The 26,227-nt window shown below is 43.7% G+C and overlaps 2 protein-coding genes across 2 annotated transcripts in view; one reads left to right on the top strand and one right to left on the bottom strand.

Annotated features, from left to right (window-relative positions):
- The window catches only part of LOC139394430 (sodium/mannose cotransporter SLC5A10-like), a gene marked incomplete at its 3' end in the record, with an annotated part of 79,605 nt that extends 58,265 nt beyond the window's left edge, over nt 1–21,340 (bottom strand). Inside the window, exons 1-8 of the mRNA XM_071142496.1 lie at nt 21,046–21,340; nt 19,678–19,749; nt 18,515–18,619; nt 8,098–8,157; nt 7,760–7,864; nt 6,436–6,541; nt 6,103–6,183; nt 5,632–5,696 (exon numbers count right to left, since the gene is read on the bottom strand). Of these exons, the coding sequence (XP_070998597.1) occupies nt 5,632–5,696; nt 6,103–6,183; nt 6,436–6,541; nt 7,760–7,864; nt 8,098–8,157; nt 18,515–18,619; nt 19,678–19,749; nt 21,046–21,156 (705 nt within the window). The remainder of the gene's footprint in view (nt 1–5,631; nt 5,697–6,102; nt 6,184–6,435; nt 6,542–7,759; nt 7,865–8,097; nt 8,158–18,514; nt 18,620–19,677; nt 19,750–21,045) is intronic.
- A 14-nt stretch (nt 21,341–21,354) lies between these two features.
- On the top strand, nt 21,355–25,898 carry LOC139394429 (streptococcal hemagglutinin-like). Its single transcript, XM_071142495.1, has 4 exons — nt 21,355–21,365; nt 21,553–22,328; nt 22,451–24,613; nt 24,658–25,898. Exons 1-4 carry the CDS (start codon nt 21,355–21,357, stop codon nt 25,896–25,898), a joined length of 4,191 nt encoding a protein of 1,396 aa, XP_070998596.1.
- Nucleotides 25,899–26,227: the final 329 nt, after the last annotated feature.

The raw sequence follows: 26,227 nt of genomic DNA, 5'->3' as shown, positions 1-26,227 counted from the left end.
TAATAATAACATTACTACTATTATAATACTGATAATAACATTACTAATGATAATACCATTACTACTGATAATAACATTACTACTATTATAATACTATTACTACTGATAATAGCATTACTACTGATAATAACATTACTACTATTATAATACTATTACCACTGATAATAACATTACTACTGATAATAACATTACTACTATTATAATACTATTACTACTGGTAATAACATTACTACTGATAATAACATTACTACTATTATAATACAAATAATAACATTACTACTGCTATAGTACTACTACTATTATAATATTATTACTACTGATAATAACATTACTACTGATAATAACATTACTACTGATAATAACATTACTACTATTATAATACTGATAATAACATTACTACTGCTATAGTACTACTACTATTATAATATTATTACTACTGATAATAACATTACTACTGATAATAACATTACTACTGCTATAGTACTACTACTATTATAATACTATTACTACTGATAATAACATTACTACTGCTATAATACTATTACTACTGATAATAACATTACTACTGCTATAGTACTACTACTATTATAATATTATTACTACTGATAATAACATTACTACTGATAATAACATTACTACTGATAATAACATTACTACTGCTATAGTACTACTACTATTATAATATTATTACTACTGATAATAACATTACTACTGCTATAATACTATTACTACTGATAATAACATTACTACTGATAATACCATTACTACTATTATAATACTGATAATAACATTACTACTATTATAATACTATTACTACTGATAATAACATTACTAATATTATAATACTGATAATAACATTACTACTGCTATAGTACTACTATTATAATATTATTACTACTGATAATAACATTACTACTATTATAATACTGCTAATAACATTACTAATGATAATACCAATACTACTGATAATAACATTACTACTATTATAATACTATTACTACTGATAATAACATTACTACTGATAATAACATTACTACTATTATAATACTATTACTACTGATAATAACATTACTACTGATAATAACATTACTACTATTATAATACTATTACTACTGATAATAACATTACTACTGATAATAACATTACTACTATTATAATACTGATAATAACATTACTACTGCTATAGTACTACTACTATTATAATAGTATTACTACTGATAATAACATTACTACTATTATAATACTGATAATAACATTACTACTGCTATAGTACTACTACTATTATAATATTATCACTACTGATAATAACATTACTACTGATAATAACATTACTACTGATAATAACACTACTGCTATTATAATACTGATAATAACATTACTACTGCTATAGTACTACTACTATTATAATATTATTACTACTGATAATAACATTACTACTATTATAATACTATTACTACTGATAATAACATTACTAATATTATAATACTGATAATAACATTACTACTGCTATAGTACTACTATTATAATATTATTACTACTGATAATAACATTACTACTATTATAATACTGATAATAACATTACTACTATTATAATACTGATAATAACATTACTACTGCTATAGTACTACTACTATTATAATATTATTACTACTGATAATAACATTACTACTATTATAATACTGATAATAACATTACTACTATTATAATACTGATAATAACATTACTACTGCTATAGTACTACTACTATTATAATATTATTACTACTGATAATAACATTACTACTATTATAATACTGATAATAACATTACTACTGCTATAGTACTACTACTACTGACAATACGATTACTACTGCTATAGTACTACTACTATTATAATATTATTACTACTGATAATAACATTACTACTGATAATAACATTACAACTATTATAATATTATTACTACTGATAATAACATTACTACTGATAATAACATTACTACTGATAATAACATTACTACTATTATAATACTGATAAAAACATTACTACTGCTATAGTACTACTACTATTATAATATTATTACTACTGATAATAACATTACTACTATTATAATACTGACAATAACAATACTACTATTGTATTATTATTACTACTAATAATAGCATTACTACTGCTAGAGTACTACTACTATTATAATACCATTACTACTGATAATACCATTACTACTGATAATAACATTACTACTGATACTAACATTACTACTGCTATAGTACTACTACTATTATAATACTATTACTACTGATAATAACATTACTACAGATAATAACATTACTGCTATTATAATACTGATAATAACATTACTACTATTATAATACTGATAATAACATTACTACTGCTATAGTACTACTACTATTATAATATTATTACTACTGATAATAACATTACTACTATTATAATACTGACAATAACAATACTACTATTGTATTATTATTACTACTAATAATAGCATTACTACTGCTAGAGTACTAGTACTATTATAATACTATTGCTACTGATAATAACATTACTACTGATAATAGCATTACTACTGCTATAGTACTACTACTATTATAATACTATTACTACTGATAATAACATTACTACAGATAATAACATTACTACTGATAATAACATTACTACTATTATAATACTATTACTACTGATAATAACATTACTAGAGATAATAACATTACTACTATTATAATACTATTACTACTGATAATAACATTACTAGAGATAATAACATTACTACTATTATAATACTATTACTACTGCTATAGTGCTACTACTATTATAATACTATTACTACTGATAATAACATTACTACTAATAATAACATTACTACTATTATAATACTGCTAATAACATTACTAATGATAATACCATTACTACTGATAATAACATTACTACTATTATAATACTATTACTACTGATAATAACATTACTACTGATAATAACATTACTACTATTATAATACTATTACTACTGATAATAACATTACTACTGATAATAACATTACTACTATTATAATACTATTACTACTGATAATAACATTACTACTGATAATAACATTACTACTATTATAATACTGATAATAACATTACTACTGCTATAGTACTACTACTATTATAATAGTATTACTACTGATAATAACATTACTACTATTATAATACTGATAATAACATTACTACTGCTATAGTACTACTACTATTATAATATTATCACTACTGATAATAACATTACTACTGATAATAACATTACTACTGATAATAACACTACTGCTATTATAATACTGATAATAACATTACTACTGCTATAGTACTACTACTATTATAATATTATTTCTACTGATAATAACATTACTACTATTATAATACTATTACTACTGATAATAACATTACTAATATTATAATACTGATAATAACATTACTACTGCTATAGTACTACTATTATAATATTATTACTACTGATAATAACATTACTACTATTATAATACTGATAATAACATTACTACTATTATAATACTGATAATAACATTACTACTGCTATAGTACTACTACTATTATAATATTATTACTACTGATAATAACATTACTACTATTATAATACTGATAATAACATTACTACTATTATAATACTGATAATAACATTACTACTGCTATAGTACTACTACTATTATAATATTATTACTACTGATAATAACATTACTGCTATTATAATACTGATAATAACATTACTACTGCTATAGTACTACTACTACTGACAATACGATTACTACTGCTATAGTACTACTACTATTATAATATTATTACTACTGATAATAACATTACTACTGATAATAACATTACAACTATTATAATATTATTACTACTGATAATAACATTACTACTGATAATAACATTACTACTGATAATAACATTACTACTATTATAATACTGATAATAACATTACTACTGCTATAGTACTACTACTATTATAATATTATTACTACTGATAATAACATTACTACTATTATAATACTGACAATAACAATACTACTATTGTATTATTATTACTACTAATAATAGCATTACTACTGCTAGAGTACTACTACTATTATAATACCATTACTACTGATAATACCATTACTACTGATAATAACATTACTACTGATACTAACATTACTACTGCTATAGTACTACTACTATTATAATACTATTACTACTGATAATAACATTACTACAGATAATAACATTACTGCTATTATAATACTGATAATAACATTACTACTATTATAATACTGATAATAACATTACTACTGCTATAGTACTACTACTATTATAATATTATTACTACTGATAATAACATTACTACTATTATAATACTGACAATAACAATACTACTATTGTATTATTATTACTACTAATAATAGCATTACTACTGCTAGAGTACTAGTACTATTATAATACTATTGCTACTGATAATAACATTACTACTGATAATAGCATTACTACTGCTATAGTACTACTACTATTATAATACTATTACTACTGATAATAACATTACTACAGATAATAACATTACTACTGATAATAACATTACTACTATTATAATACTATTACTACTGATAATAACATTACTAGAGATAATAACATTACTACTATTATAATACTATTACTACTGATAATAACATTACTAGAGATAATAACATTACTACTATTATAATACTATTACTACTGATAATAACATTACTACTGATAATAACATTACTACTATTATAATACTGATAATAACATTACTACTGATAATAACATTACTACTATTATAATACAGATAATAACATTACTACTGATAATAACATTACTACTGCTATAGTACTACTACTATTATAATACTATTACTACTGATAATAACATTACTACAGATAATAACATTACTACTGATAATAACATTACTACTGATAATAACATTACTACTATTATAATACTATTACTACTGCTAACATTACTACTGCTATGGTACTACTACTACTGAAAGTAACATTACTACTACTATAATACTTTTACTTTGGATAATAACTATGATAATAACAACATTATGAGCAACATTAATAACTACGATAATAACATTAATAACTGATAATAATAACATTAATGCCTATGATAATACCATTAATTACTATGATGATAATAACGTTAATAACTATAATAATAACATTAATGCCTATGATAATAACATTAATAACTATGATAATAACATTAATACCTATGATAATAACATTGATACCTATGATAATAACATTGATACCTATGATAATAACATTAATTACTATGATGATAATAACATTAATAACTATGATAATAACATTAATAACTATGATAATTATAACATTTATGCCTATGACAATAACATTAATGCCAATGCTAATAACATTAATAACTATGAGAATAATAACATTAATGCCTATGATAATAACATTAATAACTATGATAATAATAACATTAATAACTATGATAATAATCACATTAATAACTATGATAATAATAACATTAATAACTATGATAATAACAACATTAATGCCTATGATAATAACAACATTATTACTACACATGATAGTGGAAGTTGCTGTTGACTCACCTTAGAAGGGATGGCTGCCTGGTAAACTCTCTCCAAGTTACTGTAGCCTCCAATCTTGTTGAACGCTGGGTGGAAAGACAGAGAGACAGACAGACAGACAGACAGACAGACAGACAGACAGACAGACAGACAGACAGAAAGAAAGAAAGAAAGAAAGAAAGAAAGAAAGAAAGAAAGAAAGAAAGAAAGAAAGAAAGAAAGAAAGAAAGAAAGAGAGGGGACGCTGGTGATGGTGAGAATGATAGTTGTGTGTGTGTCTGTGTGTGCGTGTGTGTGTGTGTGTACCTGTGATGTTGAGGATGATAGTGTGTGTGTGTCTGTGTGTGCGTGTGTGTGTGTGTGTACCTGTGATGTTGAGGATGATAGTGTGTGTGTGTCTGTGTGTGCGTGTGTGTGTGTGTGTGTGTGTGTGTGTGTGTGTGTGTGTGTGTGTGTGTGTGTGTGTGTGTGTGCGTGTGTGTGTGTGTGTACCTGTGATGGTGAGGATGATTGCTCCTATAATCATGACGAAGGTCTGCAGAGTGTCTGTATAGATGACAGCAGCCAGACCACCTGATGAAGACAGAGATGGAGGGAACTAAGGCTTGTAGAATATAGTATAGAATATAGTGTTTAGACCTGCTATAGTGTAGAGGGAGAGGAGGGATAGTAGAATATAGTATAGAATATAGTGTTTAGACCTGCTATAGTGTAGAGGGAGAGGAGGGATAGTAGAATATAGTATAGAATATAGTGTATAGATCTGCTATAGTGTAGAGGGAGAGGAGGGATAGTAGAATATAGTATAGAATATAGTATATAGACCTGCTATAGTGTAGAGGGCAGTGACCACCAGCATGAGGACGGTAGACAGGTACAGGTTCCATCCTAAACACACCTGGACAAACAACGCCCCTGAGTACAGGTCTGTCTGATGGAGGGAGACGAGAGAGAGGAGGGGGAGGGAGGAGAGGGGCAGGGAGGGAGGAGAGAGAGAGAGGAGGAGAGAGGGTGGAGGGATGAGGGGGAGGGAGACGAGGGAGAGAGGAGGGGTAGGGAGGAGAGAAGGTGGAGGGAGGAGAAAGGAGGGGGAGGGAGGAGAGGGGAGAGGGAGGGAGGAGAGGGGGAGAGAGAGAGGAGGGGGAGGGAGGAGAGAGGGTGGAGGGAGGAGGGAGAGGGAGAGAGGAGGGGTAGGGAGGAGAGAAGGTGGAGGGAGGAGAAAGGAGGGGGAGGGAGACGAGGGAGAGAGGAGGGATAGGGAGGAGAGAGGAGGGGGAGGGAGACGAGGGAGAGAGAGAGAGAGGGAGGAGAGAGAGAGAGAGAGGGAGGAGAGAGAGAGAGAGAGAGGAGGGGGAGGGGGGAGAGAGAGAGAGAGGGGAGGGAGGAGAGATAGAAAGTGAGAGAGAGGGAGGAGAGAGAGGAGGGGTAGGGAGGAGAGGGGGAGGGTGGGAGGAGAAAGAGAGAGAGTGGAGGGAGGAGAGAGAGAGGAGGGGGAGGGAGGCGAGAGCGAGAGAAGAGGGGGAGGGAGGAGAGAGAGGAGGTGGAGGGAAGAGAGAGAGGAGAGAGAGAGAAGAGGGGGATTAGAGAAAGAGGAGGGAGGGGAGAGAGATGGGGGGAGAGAGCAAAAAATAGAGAAATCAGGTCATCCGTTGTCATAGTAATTGTGTTCTGACCTCTGAGACAATGACAGTCTATTCAGTGACACCAGAACAACGACTGGGCTGTGTGGTGTGATATATCATACTGATATCTTGGTGAAGACAGACAGCATCAGAGAGAGAACAGACAGGGCTGTGTGGTGTGTTATATCATACTGATATCTTGGTGAAGACAGACAGCATCAGAGAGAGAACAGACAGGGCTGTGTGGTATATCATACTGATATATTGGTGAAGACAGACAGCATCAGAGAGAGAACAGACAGGGCTGTGTGGTGTGATATATCATACTGATATCTTGGTGAAGACAGACAGCATCAGAGAGAGAACAGACAGGGCTGTGTGGTGTGTTATATCATACTGATATCTTGGTGAAGACAGACAGCATCAGAGAGAGAACAGACAGGGCTGTGTGATATATCATACTGATATCTTGGTGAAGACAGACAGCATCAGAGAGAGAACAGACAGGGCTGTGTGATATATCATACTGATATCTTGGTGAAGACAGACAGCATCAGAGAGAGAACAGACAGGTAGGTTCTGATCCTCTCCCCTCCGAACCGACGACCCAGGTACTCCGGCATGGTCACGATCTGGAACAAACACACTGTCTGTTTAAGAGTGACGCCCAGCAGAGGAATGTTCAGGTTAAAGAATTCTTCAACTAGCTGCAACACGCAGGAAAGGGTGCAGGTACACACTCTGACTGTGTGTGTGTGTGTGTGTGTGTGTGTGTGTGTGTGTGTGTGTGTGTGTGTGTGTGTGTGTGTGTGTGTGTGTGTGTGTGTGTGTGTGTGTGTGTGTGTGTGTGTGTGTGTGAACTCACCCCTGAAGACACATAGACTGGTACAAACACCCAAGCCAATGCCAGCAACACATAGGTGGCCTGAGAGACAGAGAGAGGGAGACAGAGAGAGAGAGAGAGAGAGAGATGGGGGGAGAGAGAGAGAGAGGGAGAGAGAGAGAGAGATAGGGGGAGAGAGAGAGAGGGAGGCAGAGAGATTGTGGGAGAGAGAGAGGGAGACAGAGATAGGGGGAGAAATAGAAAGGTTTCATTAACTGTGAGACTGCCCCCTGTTGTCTGCTGATGGTACTACTACTATACATAATAATCAGCTGGTTACACTGCCCCCTGATGGTACTACTACTATACATAATAATCAGCTGGTTACACTGCCCCCTGCTGTCTGCTGATGGTACTACTACTATACATAATAATCAGCTGGTTACACTGCCCCCTGATGGTACTACTACTATACATAATAATCAGCTGGTTACACTGCCCCCTGCTGTCTGCTGATGGTACTACTACTATACATAATAATCAGCTGGTTACACTGCCCCCTGCTGTCTGCTGATGGTACTACTACTATACATAATAATCAGCTGGTTACACTGCCCCCTGCTGTCTGCTGATGGTACTACTACTATACATAATAATCAGCTGGTTGTCTGAACAGTGAAATGCTCAGCCTGAAAAAAAGTCTGACCTGGATTTGACAGAGAATTGAATTAGAATTTGTAGAATTAACCCCAACGATGGCACGGTGTGTGTATGCAGTAGGGGTGAGTGGGGGGACCACTGGGGAAGCTGTGTATGCAGTAGGGGAAGCTGTGTATGCAGTAGGGGTGAGTGGGGGAATCCACGGGGGAAGGTTAGTAGGGGTGAGTGGGGGAATCCACTGGGGATGGTTAGTAGGGGTGAGTGGGGGAATCCACTGGGGAAGGTTAGTAGGGGTGAGTGGGGGAAACCACTGGGGATGGTGAGTGGGGGAATCCACTGGGGAAGGTTAGTAGGGGTGAGTGGGGTAAACCACTGGGGAAGGTTAGTAGGGGTGAGTGGGGGAATCCACTGGGGAAGGTTAGTAGGGGTGAGTGGGGGAAACCACTGGGGAAGGTTAGTAGGGGTGAGTGGGGGAATCCACTGGGGAAGGTTAGTAGGGGTGAGTGGGGGAAACCACTGGGGAAGGTTAGTAGGGGTGAGTGGGGGAAACCACTGGGGAAGGTTAGTAGGGGTGAGTGGGGGAAACCACTGGGGAAGGTTAGTAGGGGTGAGTGGGGGAAACCACTGGGGAAGGTTAGTAGGGGTGAGTGGGGGAATCCACTGGGGAAGGTTAGTAGGGGTGAGTGGGGGAAACCACTGGGGAAGGTTAGTAGGGGTGAGTGGGGGAAACCACTGGGGAAGGTTAGTAGGGGTGAGTGGGGGAATCCACTGGGGAAGGTTAGTAGGGGTGAGTGGGGGAATCCACTGGGGAAGGTTAGTAGGGGTGAGTGGGGGAAACCACTGGGGAAGGTTAGTAGGGGTGAGTGGGGGAAACCACTTGGGATGGTTAGTAGGGGTGAGTGGGGGAAACCACTGGGGAAGGTTAGTAGGGGTGAGTGGGGGAAACCACTGGGGAAGGTTAGTAGGGGTGAGTGGGGGAAACCACGGGGGAAGGTTAGTAGGGGTGTAACATCCTGCGCTGTTTGTTCTATAACATGTTAATTTACATTCGGAAACTATTCAGACCACTTGACCTTTTCCACATTTGGTTACGTCTATTCTAAAATCTATTAAATCAAATGTTTTCCTCATTAATCTACACTCAGTAACCCAGAATGACAAAGTGAAAACAGATTTTTTTGCAAATGTATTAAAAAATAAAAACAGAAATAACTTATTTACATAAATATTAAGACCCTTTACTATGAGACTCTAAATTGATCTCAGGTGCATCCTGTTTCCATTGATCATCCTTGAGATGTTTCTACAACTTGATTGGAGTCCATCTGTGGTAAATTCAATTGATTGAACATGATTTGGAAATATTTATTTATATATTTTACCTCTTGGGGATGTCATTCGAAAACATAATGTTAACTTTCACTGCTATGCGGATGACACACAGCTGTACATTTCAATTAAACATGGTGAAGCCCCAAAATTGCCCTTGCTAGAAGAATGTGTTTCAGACATAAGGAAGTGGATGGCTGCAAACTTTCTACTTTTAAACTCGGACAAAACAGAGATGCTTGTTCTAGGTCCCAAGAAACAAAGAGATCTTCTGTTGAATCTGACAATTAATCTTAATGGTTGTACAGTCGTCTCAAATAAAACTGTGAAGGACCTCGGCGTTACTCTGGACCCTGATCTCTCTTTTGAAGAACATATCAAGACCATTTCAAGGACAGCTTTTTTCCATCTACGTAACATTGCAAAAATCAGAAACTTTCTGTCCAAAAATGATGCAGAAAAATTAATCCATGCTTTTGTCACTTCCAGGTTAGACTACTGCAATGCTCTACTTTCCGGCTACCCGGATAAAGCACTAAATAAACTTCAGTTAGTGCTAAATATGGCTGCTAGAATCCTGACTAGAACCAAAAAATTTGATCATATTACTCCAGTGCTAGCCTCTCTACACTGGCTTCCTGTCAAAGCAAGGGCTGATTTCAAGGTTTTACTGCTAACCTACAAAGCATTACATGGGCTTGCTCCTACCTATCTCTCTGATTTGGTCCTGCCGTACATACCTAGACGTACGCTACGGTCACAAGACGCAGGCCTCCTAATTGTCCCTAGAATTTTTAAGCAAACAGCTGGAGGCAGGGCTTTCTCCTATAGAGCTCCATTTTTATGGAACGGTCTGCCTACCCATGTCAGAGACGCAAACTCGGTCTCAACCTTTAAGTCTCTACTGAAGACTCATCTCTTCAGTGGGTCATATGATTGAGTGTAGTCTGGCCCAGGAGTGGGAGGGTGAACGGAAAGGCTCTGGAGCAACGAACCGCCCTTGCTGTCTCTGCCTGGCCGGTTCCCCTCTTTCCACTGGGATTCTCTGCCTCTAACCCTATTACAGGGGCTGAGTCACTGGCTTTACTGGGGCTCTCTCATGCCGTCCCTGGAGGGGGTGCGTCACCTGAGTGGGTTGAGTCACTGATGTGGTCATCCTGTCTGGGTTGGCGCCCCCCCCCCCCCCCCCCTTGGGTTGTGCCGTGGCGGAGGTCTTTGTGGGCTATACTCAGCCTTGTCTCAGGATGGTAAGTTGGTGGTTGAAGATATCCCTCTAGTGTTGTGGGGGCTGTGCTTTGGCAAAGTGGGTGGGGTTATATCCTTCCTGTTTGGCCCTGTCCGGGGGTGTCCTCGGATGGGGCCACAGTGTCTCCTGACCCCTCCTGTCTCAGCCTCCAGTATTTATGCTGCAGTAGTTTATGTGTCGGGGGGCTAGGGTCAGTTTGTTATATCTGGAGTACTTCTCCTGTCCTATTCGGTGTCCTGTGTGAATCTAAGTGTGCGTTCTCTAATTCTCTCCTTCTCTCTTTCTCTCTCTCGGAGGACCTGAGCCCTAGGACCATGCCCCAGGACTACCTGACATGATGACTCCTTGCTGTCCCCAGTCCACCTGGCTGTGCTGCTGCTCCAGTTTCAACTGACCTGAGCCATAGGACCATGCCCCAGGAATACCTGACATGATGACTCCTTGCTGTCCCCAGTCCACCTGACTGTGCTGCTGCTCCAGTTTCAACTATTCTGCCTTATTATAATTCGACCATGCTGGTCATTTATGAACATTTGAACATCTTGACCATGTTTTGTTATAATCTCCACCCGGCACAGCCAGAAGAGGACTGGCCACCCCACATAGCCTGGTTCCTCTCTAGGTTTCTTCCTAGGTTTTGGCCTTTCTAGGGAGTTTTTCCTAGCCACCGTGCTTCTACACCTGCATTGCTTGCTGTTTGGGGTTTTAGGCTGGGTTTCTGTACAGCACTTTGAGATATCAGCTGATGTACGAAGGGCTATATAAATAAATTTGATTTGATTTGATTTGATTTGGAAAGGCACACACCTGTCTATATAAGGTCCCACAGTCGACAGTGCATGTCAGAGCAAAAAACAAGCCATGAGGTCAAAGGAATTCTCCATAGAATTTCGAGACAGGATTGTGACGAGGCACAGATCTGGGGAAGGGTACCAACACATTTCTGCAGCATTGAAGATCCCCAAGAACACAGTGGCTTCCATCAATCTTAAATGGAAGAAGTTTAGATCCATCAAGACACTTCCTTGACCTCGCCGCCTGGCCAAACGGAGCAATCGGTGGAGAAGGGCCTTGGTCAGGGATGTGACTAAGAACCCGATGGTCACTCTGACAGAGCTCCAGAGTTCCTCTGTGGAGATGGGAGAACCTTCCAGAAGGACAACCATCTCTGCAGCACTCCACCAATCAGGTAGAGGGGCCAAACGGAAGCCACTCCTCAGTAAAAGTCACATGACAGCTCACGAAAGTTTGCCAAAAGGCAGCTAAAGACTCTCAGACCATGAGAAACAAGATTCTCTGGTCTTATGAAACCAAGATTGAACTCTTTGGCCTGAATGCCAAGCGTCACGTCTGGAGGAAACCTGGAACCATCCCTACTGTGAAGCATGGTGGTTGCAGCATCATGCTGTGGGAATGTTTTTCAGCGGCAGGGACTGGGAGACTCGTCAAGATCGAGGGAAAGATGAACGGCGCAAAGTACAGAGAAATCCTTGATGAAAACCTGCTCAGGACCTCAGACTGGGGCGAAGGTTCACCTTCCAACAGGACAACGACCTTAAGCACAAGTCTCTGAATGTCCTTGAGTGGCCCAGCCAGAACCCGGAATTGATCGAACATCTCTGGAGACCTGAAAGAATCTGTGCAGCGACGCTCCCCATCCAACCTGGCAGAGCTTGAGAGGATCTGCAGAGAAGAATGGGAGAAACTCCCCAAATACAGGTGTGCCAAGCTTGTAGCGTCATACCCAAGAAGACTCAAGGCTGTAATCGCTGCCAAAGGTGCATCAACAGAGTACTGAGTAAAGGCTCTGAATACTGATGGAAATGTAATATTTCAGTTTTTAAATATTTCTAAAAACCGTTTTCTTTGTCATTATGGGGTATTATGGGTAGATTGATTTTAGAATAAGGCTGAAACGTAACAAAATGTGGAACAAGTCAAGGGGTCTGAATGCACTTTATATGCCTTGCCACTGTGATAAACAGGCCTAAAGGCCTTGCCACTGATAAACAGACCTAAAGGCCTTGCCACTGATAAACAGGCCTAAAGGCCTTGCCACTGATAAACAGGCCTAAAGGCCTTGCCACTGATAAACAGGCCTAAAGGCCTTGCCACTGATAAACAGGCCTAAAGGCCTTGCCACTGTGATAAACAGGCCTAAAGGCCTTGCCACTGATAAACAGACCTAAAGGCCTTGCCACTGATAAACAGGCCTAAAGGCCTTGCCACTGATAAACAGGCCTAAAGGCCTTGCCACTGATAAACAGGCCTAAAGGCCTTGCCACTGTGATAAACAGGCCTAAAGGCCTTGCCACTGATAAACAGACCTAAAGGCCTTGCCACTGATAAACAGGCCTAAAGGCCTTGCCACTGTGATAAACAGGCCTAAAGGCCTTGCCACTGATAAACAGGCCTAAAGGCCTTGCCATTGATAAACAGGCCTAAAGGCCTTGCCACTGTGATAAACAGGCCTAAAGGCCTTGCCACTGGGATAAACAGACCTAAAGGCCTTGCCACTGTGATAAACAGGCCTAAAGGCCTTGCCACTGGGATAAACAGACCTAAAGGCCTTGCCACTGATAAACAGGCCTAAAGGCCTTGCCACTGTGATAAACAGACCTAAAGGCCTTGCCACTGATAAACAGGCCTAAAGGCCTTGCCACTGTGATAAACAGGCCTAAAGGCCTTGCCACTGGGATAAACAGACCTAAAGGCCTTGCCACTGTGATAAACAGACCTAAAGGCCTTGCCACTGATAAACAGGCCTAAAGGCCTTGCCACTGTGATAAACAGACCTAAAGGCCTTGCCACTGTGATAAACAGGCCTAAAGGCCTTCCCACAACTATTGATTTAAAACCACGGAGAGTTTAGCGTGTACAGTTAAGATCTGCCTTCAATTAGCCTTTTACACAACGGGCCATTGGAACACTGCGATAAATTTGGATTAGCAAACACAACGGGCCATTGGAACACTGTGATAAACTTGGATTAGCAAACACAACAGGCCATTGGAACACTGTGATAAACTTGGATTAGCAAACACAACAGGCCATTGGAACACTGTGATAAACTTGGATTAGCAAACACAACGGGCCATTGGAACACTGTGATAAACTTGGATTAGCAAACACAACAGGCCATTGGAACACTGTGATAAACTTGGATTAGCAAACACAACGGGCCATTGGAACACTGTAATTTCTGATCAATTTGATGTTATTTTAAATGGACCAAAAATGTGCTTTTCTTTCAAAAACAAGGACATTTGTAAGTGGCCCTGAACTTTTGAACGGTAGTGTAAATTACTCAGTAACTCAGTGACTCATGTTTGCATCTCAATGTGATAAAAAACAGCCTGCATGTTCCTCACAAAGAGGACAACTGCTGTTACTGAGCCAGATGTCTGTGTTTCAGGGGAGAAAAACAGTCCTATGTTGTTCTGTCTGTCTGTATGCTGATATGTTGCTCTGTCTGTCTGTCTGCTGATATGTTGCTCTGTCTGTCTGTGTGCTGATATGTTGCTCTGTCTGAATGCGTGCTGACATGTTGCTCTGTCTATCTGTGGGCTGATATGTTGCTCTGTCTGAATGCGTGCTGATATGTTGCTCTGTCTATCTGTGTGCTGATATGTTGCTCTGTCTGTCTGCGTGCTGATATGTTGCTCTGTCTGTCTGTCTGTGTGCTGATATGTGGCTCTGTCTGTCTGCGTGCTAATATGTTGCTCTGTCTGTCTGTGTGCTGATATGTTGCTCTGTCTGTCTGCGTGCTGATATGTTGCTCTGTCTGTCTGCGTGCTGATATGTTGCTCTGTCTGTCTGTCTGTGTGCTGATATGTGGCTCTGTCTGTCTGCGTGCTGATATTTTGCTATGTCTGTCTGTGTGCTGATATGTGGCTCTGTCTGTCTGCGTGCTGATATGTTGCTCTGTCTGTCTGCGTGCTGCTTGTCCTTTGTTGCAACCACTCTTCCAGCTCCACTCTTCCAGCTCCACTCTTCCTACAACCACTCTTCCAGCTCCGCTCTTCCAGCTCCACTCTTCCTACAACCACTCTTCCAGCTCCACTCTTCCAGCTCCACTCTTCCTACAACCACTCTTCCAGCTCCACTCTTCCAGCTCCACTCTTCCAGCTCCACTCTTCCTACAACCACTCTTCCAGCTCCGCTCTTCCAGCTCCACTCTTCCTACAACCCCTCTTCCAGCTCCACTCTTCCAGCTCCACTCTTCCTACAACCACTCTTCCAGCACTCTTCCTACAACCACTCTTCCTACAGCCACTCTTCCAGCTCCACTCTTCCATCAACCACTCTTCCAGCTCCACCCTTCCTACAACCACTCTTTCAGCTCCACTCTTCCTACAACCACTCTTCCAGCTCCGCTCTTCCTACAGCCACTCTTCCAGCTCCACTCTTCCATAAACCACTCTTCCAGCAACTACTCTTCCTACAACCACTCTTCCTGCTCCACTCTTCCAGCAACCACTCTTCCTACAACCACTCTTCCTACAACCACTCTTCCAGCAACCACTCTTCCTACAACCACTCTTCCAGCAACCACTCTTCCAGCAACCACTCTTCCTACAACCACTCTTCCTACAACCACTCTTCCAGCAACCACTCTTCCAGCAACCACTCTTCCTACAACCACTCTTCCAGCAACCACTCTTTCTACAACCACTCTTCCAGCAACCACTCTTCCTACAACCACTCTTCCTACAACCACTCTTCCAGCTCCACTCTTCCAACAACCACTCTATCTACAACCACTCTTCCAGCAACCACTCTTCCTACAACCACTCTTCCAGCAACCACTCTTCCTACAACCACTCTTCTAGCTCCACCCTTCCAGCTCCACTCTTCCAGCAACCACTCTTCCAGCTCCACTCTTCCAGCAACCACTCTTCCTACAACCACTCTTCCTACAACCACTCTTCCTACAACCACTCTTCCAGCTCCACTCTTCCAACAACCACTCTATCTACAACCACTCTTCCAGCAACCACTCTTCCTACAACCACTCTTCCAGCAACCACTCTTCCTACAACCACTCTTCTAGCTCCACTCTTCCAGCTCCACTCTTCCAGCAACCACTCTTCCAGCAACCACTCTTCCTACAACCACTCTTCCAGCTCCACTCTTCCTACAACCACTCTTCCAGCAACCACTCTTCCAGCTCCACTCTTCCAGCAACCACTCTTCCAGCTCCACTCTTCCTACAACCACTCTTCCAGCAACCACTCTTCCAGCACCACTCTTCATACAACCACTCTTCCAGCAACCACTCTTCCAGCTCCACTCTTCCAGCAACCACTCTTCCTACAACCACTCTTCCAGCAAGCACTCTTCCAGCTCCACTCTTCCTACAACCACTCTTCCTACAACCACTCTTCCTACAACCACTCTTCCAGCAAGCACTCTTCCAGCTCCACTCTTCCTACAACCACTCTTCCAGCAAGCACTCTTCCAGCAAGCACTCTTCCAGCTCCACTCTTCCTACAACCACTCTTCCTACAACCACTCTTCCTACAACCCCTCTTCCTACAACCACTCTTCCTACAACCACTCTTCCTGCTCTGCTTAGTCTAATACAATGACAACTTAAAGATACCAAAAACGATTTAGTCCAATCAACTTAAGCTAAATATAATGTTACTGTCCATGGTTCTGATTTCTGTGTGTGTGTGTGTGTGTTTGTGCAAGTAGAAAAACATATTGACTCACCCTACCTGTAGAGAAACGCCAACACCATCCTCCTCTCTTTCATGTTGCCTAAACGGTCTTTCACTCTGTCATACAGTACACGCTTTTCGTTTTTGTGGTCCTAGGCTACCTGGCTAAAATGCTAGCTCGCTAACCTAACTTCCATTCATGGCCAACGTTAGCTAGGTAACATCAGCCTTCTACATCTAGCTACATGTTGAACTCCCATCCTCTCAGACCAGGGGTAAAACAATGTATGAATTAATGGTTGGATCAGAATCACAGTTATAATCATTGGCCACAGAGAACTAAGTAAAACCACAAGTTCAAATCCCTATATCCATCCCATGGGTAATTTAGGAAACTGAGCCTTTGAAGGAAAAAAAATGTACCCCTTTTTTTCTCCCCAATTTCGTGGTATCCAATTGGTAGTTACAGTCTTGTCTCATCGCTGCAACTCCCGTACAGACTCAGGAGAGGCGAAGGTCGAGAGCCATGCGTCCTCCGAAACACAACCAAACCAAGCCGCACTGCTTCTTGACACAATGCACATCCAAACCGGAAGCTAGCCGCACCAATGTGTCGGAGGAAACACTGTGCACCTAGCGACCTGGTCAGTGCGCACTGCGCCCGGCCCGCCACAGGAGCCGCTAGTGCACGATGAGAAAAAGATATCCCTACCGGCCAAACCCTCCCTATCCCGGACGACGCTGGGCCAATTGTGCGCCGCCCCATCGGCCTCCCGGTCGCGGCCGGCTGCGACAGAGCCTGGGCTCGAACCCAGAATCTCTGGTGGCACAGCTTAGACCACTGCGCCACCCACGAGGACTCGGAAACGGACCATTTTAGCTAGCTAGCCACCGGAGGACAACAACACAAGGAGATGCAATGATTCAAGTTGTTTCTGTCAATGACGTATCTCTTTTGATGCGATGTGATTGGAGACAAGCCTTCCCTTGACACATTGTTTTGGTGTGCCAGGACCATTCATGACGTATCTCTCTCGATGTGATTGGAGAGAAGCCTTCCCCTGATACGTTGTTTTGGTGTGCCAGGACCATTCATGACGTATCTCTCTCTCTCGATGTGATTGGAGAGAAGCCTTCCCCTGATACGTTGTTTTGGTGTGCCAGGACCATTCAGTTGAGCTCAACGCTGATTATTTATTAATGTTTTTATCAAGGGAGGCCAAATGCTCGCTGGCTTCACTTGCCTTCAATGCTACGGGCAGCAACGATGTCATACTCTTTATGACCAGACCGAATCCGATAGATGGGGACACATACAGAGACAGAGGGGATCTGTTTCACTCGCTCAGATGCTTCATCCGGTGGGATACATTCAGCCTCTTGTGAATTGAAGGACAATTATGAAAACTTAGATGAAAGAGAAATATTTTAAATGTTTTTTTCATGGTAAATTTTCTGGGGAAGCCTGGCTTCCATTGGCATCCATGAATACGCACCACTGTGTGTGTAAATGTACGTGTGTGTGTGTTTGTGTGTGTGTGTGTGTGTGTGTCCTTACGTTCCATTCGAAGCCAGCCACAGCGATGCCTCCGGCAGCTCCTGTTCCAGCCAGACCGATGAACAGACCAGAGCCCTCGCTACTGGCAAACAGAGAGGCTCCGATCTACACACAGATACACACAGACACACAGATACACACAGACACACACACACACACCACACACAGATACACACAGACACACACACACACAACACAGATACACACAAACCCCGCACACAGATACACACAGACACACACAAACACCGCACACAGATACACACAGACACACACAAACACCACCCACAGATACACACAGATACACACACAAACACCACACACAGATACACACAGACACACACAAACACCGCACACAGATACACACAGACACACACAAACACCACACACAGATACACACAGACACACACAAACACCGCACACAGATACACACAGACACACACAAACACCACACACATATACACACAAACACCACACACAGATACACACAGATACACAGACACACACAAACACCACACACAGATACACACAGACACACACAAACACCACACACAGATACACACAGATACACACAGACACACACAAACCCCGCACACAGATACACACAGACAAACACAAACACCACACACAGATACACACAGACACACACAAACACCGCACACAGATACACACAGACACACACAAACACCACACACATATACACACAAACACCACACACAGATACACACAGATACACAGACACACACAAACACCACACACAGATACACACAAACCCCACACACAGATACACACAGACACACACAAACACCACACACAGATACACACAGATACACACAGACACACACAAACCCCGCACACAGATACACACAGACACACACAAACACCACACACAGATACACACAGACACACACAAACACCACACACAGATACACACAGACACACACAAACACAGCACACAGATACACACAGACACACACAAACACCACACACAGATACACACAGACACACACAAACACCACACACAGATACACACAGATACACACACAAACACCACACACAGACACACAACTGGTAAACAGAGCGGCTCCGATCTTCCACAAGAAGAGCAGGAAATGGAGGACTGTGAGATCAACAGCAGATGTAACAGACTTTAAGATCTGACTCACCGGCCACCAGGCCATGTCTCTCCCAGCCAGGAAGTATCCACTCAGAGTGTTCCTGCTGACCCTGCACGACGACTGAAAAACACACCAGAGATCCATAGTTACACAGAGTTACATACACAGAGTTACATAGTTACACAGAGTTACACACAAACCAGACAGAGTTCCATAGTTACACAGAGTTACACACACACCAGACAGAGTTCCATAGTTACACACAAACCAGACAGCGTTCCATAGTTACACACAAACCAGACAGAGTTCCATAGTTACACAGAGTTACACACAAACCAGACAGAGTTACATAGTAACACACATCAGACAGAGTTACATAGTAACACACACCAGACAGAGTTACATAGTAACACAGAGTTACACACACATCAGACAGAGTTACATAGTAACACAGAGTTACATAGTTACACACACATCAGACAGAGTTCCATAGTAACACACATCAGACAGAGTTCCATAGTAACACAGAGTTACACACACATCAGACAGAGTTACATAGTAACACACATCAGACAGAGTTCCATAGTTACACACATCAGACAGAGTTCCATAGTAACACAGAGTTACACACACATCAGACAGAGTTACATAGTAACACACATCAGACAGAGTTCCATAGTAACACACATCAGACAGGGTTACATAGTTACACACATCAGACAGAGTTACATAGTAACACAGAGTTACACACACATCAGACAGAGTTACATAGTAACACACATCAGACAGAGTTCCATAGTAACACAGAGTTCCATAGTAACACACACCAGACAGAGTTACATAGTAACACACACCAGACAGAGTTACATAGTAACACACACCAGACAGAGTTACATAGTAACACACACCAGACAGAGTTACATAGTAACACACATCAGACAGAGTTACATAGTAACACACATCAGACAGAGTTACATAGTAACACACATCAGACAGAGTTACATAGTAACACACATCAGACAGAGTTACATAGTAACACACATCAGACAGGGTTACATAGTAACACACATCAGACAGAGTTCCATAGTAACACACATCAGACAGAGTTCCATAGTAACACAGAGTTACACACACATCAGACAGAGTTACATAGTAACACACATCAGACAGAGTTCCATAGTAACACACATCAGACAGAGTTACATAGTTACACAGAGTTACACACACATCAGACAGAGTTCCATAGTAACACACATCAGACAGAGTTACATAGTTACACAGAGTTACACACACATCAGACAGAGTTACATAGTAACACACATCAGACAGAGTTACATAGTTACACAGACAGACAGACAGACAGACAGACAGACAGACAGACAGACAGACAGACAGTAAGTATTAGGTAAGTCTCACCCAGATGCCGACGGCTACGTTGAGCAGGAAGTAAGCAGCGATGATGATGATGTCAGAGATACTGAAGGACTGGGACAGAGCAAAGAACTGGGTGGTGGAGTTGGACGCCATTACTGACCACTAACACACTCACACACACCTAACACATACACCTAACCCTAACACACACCTAACCCTAACACACACCTAACCCTAACACACACACATACCTAACCCCAGACCTGACCACTGCTTCAGACACACCGTACACTAACCCTAAACCTGACCACTGATTCACTAACCCCACACCTGACCAATGCTGCAGACACTATGGAGAACGAGTAGGAGAGAGAGAGAGAGAACAGGGGCAGGAGATCGGGGGACATTGTGTCAATTGATGATTAAACACCTCTGCTAATGTGTGTTTAGAGAAACACGCTGACACACACACTACCTGCTGGCTGGGAGGTAATGGAGTGTGTGTGTTGGAGGTCACACATGAAGCTCGTGTGAGCAGAGTGGACTCAGGTCAGACACCACCAACGGTCAGCAGAGTGGACCCAGGTCAGACACCACCAACAGTCAGCAGAGTGGACTCAGGTCAGACACCACCAACAGTCAGCAGTGTGGACCCAGGTCAGACACCACCAACAGTCAGCAGAGTGGACTCAGGTCAGACACCACCAACAGTCAGCAGAGTGGACCCAGGTCAGACACCACCAACAGTCAGCAGAGTGGACTCAGGTCAGACACCACCAACAGTCAGCAGAGTGGACTCAGGTCAGACACCACCAACGGTCAGCAGAGTGGACCCAGGTCAGACACCACCAACAGCCTCTCACCAGCGGTCAGCAGTGTGGACCCAGGTCAGACACCACCAACGGTCAGCAGAGTGGACCCAGGTCAGACACCACCAACAGTCAGCAGAGTGGACTCAGGTCAGACACCATCAACAGTCAGCAGAGTGGACCCAGGTCAGACACCACCAACAGTCAGCAGAGTGGACCCAGGTCAGACACCATCAACAGTCAGCAGAGTGGACTCAGGCCAGACACCACCAACAGCCTCTCACCAACGGTCAGCAGAGTGGACTCAGGTCAGACACCACCAACAGCCTCTCATCAACAGTCAGCAGAGTGGAATCAGGTCAGACACCACCAACGGTCAGCAGAGTGGACCCAGGTCAGATAACACCAATGGTCAGCAGAGTGGACTCAGGTCAGACACCACCAACGGTCAGCAGAGTGGACCCAGGTCAGACACCACCAACAGCCTCTCACCAACGGTCAGCAGAGTGGACCCAGGTCAGACACCATCAACAGCCTCTCACCCACGGTCAGCAGAGTGGAATCAGGTCAGACACCACCAACGGTCAGCAGAGTGGACCCAGGTCACACACCACCAACAGCCTCTCACCAACGGTCAGCAGAGTGGACTCAGGTCAGACGACACCAACGGTCAGCAGAGTGGAATCAGGTCAGACACCACCAATGGTCAGCAGAGTGGACCCAGGTCACACACCACCAACAGCCTCTCACCAACGGTCAGCAGAGTGGACTCAGGTCAGACGACACCAACGGTCAGCAGAGTGGACTCAGGTCAGACACCACCAACGGTCTGCAGAGTGGACCCAGGTCAGACACCACCAACAGCCTCTCACCAACGGTCAGCAGAGTGGACACAGGTCAGACACCACCAACGGTCAGCAAAGTGAACCCAGGTCAGACACCACCAACGGTCAGCAGAGTGGACCCAGGTCAAACACCACCAACAGCCTCTCACCAACGGTCAGCAGAGTGGACCCAGGTCAGACACCATCAACAGTCTCTCACCCACGGTCAGCAGAGTGGACTCAGGTCAGACACACCACCAACGGTCAGCAGTGGACCCAGGTCAGACACCATCAACAGCCTCTCACCAACGGTCAGCAGAGTGGACTCAGGTCAGATGACACCAACGGTCAGCAGAGTGGACTCAGGTCAGACACCACCAACGGTCTGCAGAGTGGACCCAGGCCAGACACCACCAACAGCCTCTCACCAACGGTCAGCAGAGTGGACGCAGGTCAAACACCACCAACGGTCAGTAGAGTGGACCCAGGTCAGACAACACCAACGGTCAGCAGAGTGGACTCAGGTCAGACACCACCAACGGTCAGCAGAGTGGACCCAGGTCAAACACCACCAACAGCCTCTCACCAACGGTCAGCAGAGTGGACCCAGGTCAGACACCACCAACAGTCAGCAGAGTCAGACACCTCCAACGGTCAGCAGAGTGGACCCAGGTCAGACACCACCAACAGCCTCTCATCAACAGTTAGCAGAGTGGAATCAGGTCAGACACCACCAACGGTCAGCAGAGTGGACCCAGGTCAGACACCACCAACAGCCTCTCACCAACGGGCAGCAGAGTGGACTCAGGTCAGACACCACCAACGGTCAGCAGAGTGGACCCAGGTCAAACACCACCAACAGCCTCTCACCAACGGTCAGCAGAGTGGACTCAGGTCAGACGACACCAACGGTCAGCAGAGTGGAATCAGGTCAGACACCACCAATGGTCAGCAGAGTGGACCCAGGTCACACACCACCAACAGCCTCTCACCAACGGTCAGCAGAGTGGACTCAGGTCAGACGACACCAACGGTCAGCAGAGTGGACTCAGGTCAGACACCACCAACGGTCTGCAGAGTGGACCCAGGTCAGACACCACCAACAGCCTCTCACCAACGGTCAGCAGAGTGGACACAGGTCAGACACCACCAACGGTCAGCAAAGTGAACCCAGGTCAGACACCACCAACGGTCAGCAGAGTGGACCCAGGTCAAACACCACCAACAGCCTCTCACCAACGGTCAGCAGAGTGGACCCAGGTCAGACACCATCAACAGTCTCTCACCCACGGTCAGCAGAGTGGACTCAGGTCAGACACACCACCAACGGTCAGCAGTGGACCCAGGTCAGACACCATCAACAGCCTCTCACCAACGGTCAGCAGAGTGGACTCAGGTCAGATGACACCAACGGTCAGCAGAGTGGACTCAGGTCAGACACCACCAACGGTCTGCAGAGTGGACCCAGGCCAGACACCACCAACAGCCTCTCACCAACGGTCAGCAGAGTGGACGCAGGTCAAACACCACCAACGGTCAGTAGAGTGGACCCAGGTCAGACAACACCAACGGTCAGCAGAGTGGACTCAGGTCAGACACCACCAACGGTCAGCAGAGTGGACCCAGGTCAAACACCACCAACAGCCTCTCACCAACGGTCAGCAGAGTGGACCCAGGTCAGACACCACCAACAGTCAGCAGAGTCAGACACCTCCAACGGTCAGCAGAGTGGACCCAGGTCAGACACCACCAACAGCCTCTCATCAACAGTTAGCAGAGTGGAATCAGGTCAGACACCACCAACGGTCAGCAGAGTGGACCCAGGTCAGACACCACCAACAGCCTCTCACCAACGGGCAGCAGAGTGGACTCAGGTCAGACACCACCAACGGTCAGCAGAGTGGACCCAGGTCAAACACCACCAACAGCCTCTCACCAACGGTCAGCAGAGTGGACTCAGGTCAGACGACACCAACGGTCAGCAGAGTGGACTCAGGTCAGACACCACCAACGGTCTGCAGAGTGGACCCAGGTCAGACACCACCAACAGCCTCTCACCAACGGTCAGCAGAGTGGGCTCAGGTCAGACAACACCAACGGTCAGCAGAGTGGACTCAGGTCAGACACCACCAACGGTCTGCAGAATGGACCCAGGTCAGACACCATCAACAGCCTCTCACCAACGGTCAGCAGAGTGGACTCAGGTAAGACACCACCAACGGTCAGCAGAGTGGACCCAGGTCAGACACCATCAACAGCCTCTCACCAACGGTCAGCAGAGTGGACCCAGGTCAGACACCACCAACAGCCTCTCATCAACAGTCAGCAGAGAGGACTCAGGTCAGACACCACCAACGGTCAGCAGAGTGGACCCAGGTCAGACACCACCAACAGCCTCTCACCAGCGGTCAGCAGTGTGGACCCAGGTCAAACACCACCAACAGCCCATGGTCTCACCCACGGTCAGCAGAGTGGACTCAGGTCAGACACCCCCAACGGTCTGCAGAGTGGACTCAGTTCAGACACCACCAACAGTCAGCAGAGTGGACCCAGGTCAGACACCACCAACGGTCAGCAGAGTGGACCCAGGTCAGACACCACCAACGATCAGCAGAGTGGACCCAGGTCAGACACCACCAACAGTCAGCAGAGTGGACCCAGGTCAGACACCACCAACGGTCAGCAGAGTGGACTCAGGTCAGACACCACCAGAGTGGACCCAGGTCAGACACCACCAGAGTGGACCCAGGTCAAACACCACCAGAGTGGACCCAGGTCAAACACCACCAACAGTCAGCAGAGTGGACCCAGGTCAGACACCACCAACGGTCAGCAGAGTGGACTCAGGTCAGACACCACCAGAGTGGACTCAGGTCAGACACCACCAGAGTGGACCCAGGTCAGACACCACCAGAGTGGACCCAGGTCAGACACCACCAGAGTGGACCCAGGTCAGACACCACCAGAGTGGACCCAGGTCAGACACCACCAGAGTGGACCCAGGTCAGACACCACCAGAGTGGACCCAGGTAAAACACCACCAGAGTGGACCCAGGTCAAACACCACCAGAGTGGACCCAGGTCAAACACCACCAACAGTCAGCAGAGTGGACCCAGGTCAGACACCATCAACAGTCAGCAGAGTGGACTTAGGTCAGACACCACCAGAGTGGACCCAGGTCAGACACCATCAACAGTCAGCAGAGTGGACTCAGGTCAGACACCATCAACACCATTACTAGTCAAACACTCTAACCACTAGGCTACTTGCTGGTTACTAGTCCAACTCTCTAACCACTAGGCTACATGCTGGTTACTAGTCCAACGCTCTAACCACTAGGCTACCTGCTGGTTACTAGTCCAACACTCTAACCACTAGGCTACCTGCTGGTTAATAGTCCAACACTCTAACCACTAGGCTACCTGCTGGTTACTAGTCCAACACTCTAACCACTAGGCTACCTGCTGGTTACTAGTCCAACGCTCTAACCACTAGGCTACCTGCTGGTTACTGGTCCAACACTCTAACCACTAGGCTACCTGCTGGTTACTGGTCCAACACTCTAACCACTAGGCTACCTGCTGGATACT

Source organism: Oncorhynchus clarkii, unplaced genomic scaffold (assembly GCF_045791955.1).
Source record: "Oncorhynchus clarkii lewisi isolate Uvic-CL-2024 unplaced genomic scaffold, UVic_Ocla_1.0 unplaced_contig_14094_pilon_pilon, whole genome shotgun sequence".
In the NCBI taxonomy this organism is placed as follows: domain Eukaryota; kingdom Metazoa; phylum Chordata; class Actinopteri; order Salmoniformes; family Salmonidae; genus Oncorhynchus; species Oncorhynchus clarkii.
This window is presented reverse-complemented; position numbering and strand designations above follow the sequence as displayed.

Bases quoted from the DNA above. Each gene is read 5' to 3' on its own strand.
- LOC139394429 (XM_071142495.1), top strand. The intron at 22,329-22,450 runs GTCAGACACCAT...ACCAACGGTCAG, and splicing joins GGTCAGCAGAGTGGACCCAG to CAGAGTGGACTCAGGTCAGA. The intron at 24,614-24,657 runs GTCAGCAGAGTG...AACGGTCTGCAG, and splicing joins CAGGTCAGACGACACCAACG to AGTGGACCCAGGTCAGACAC.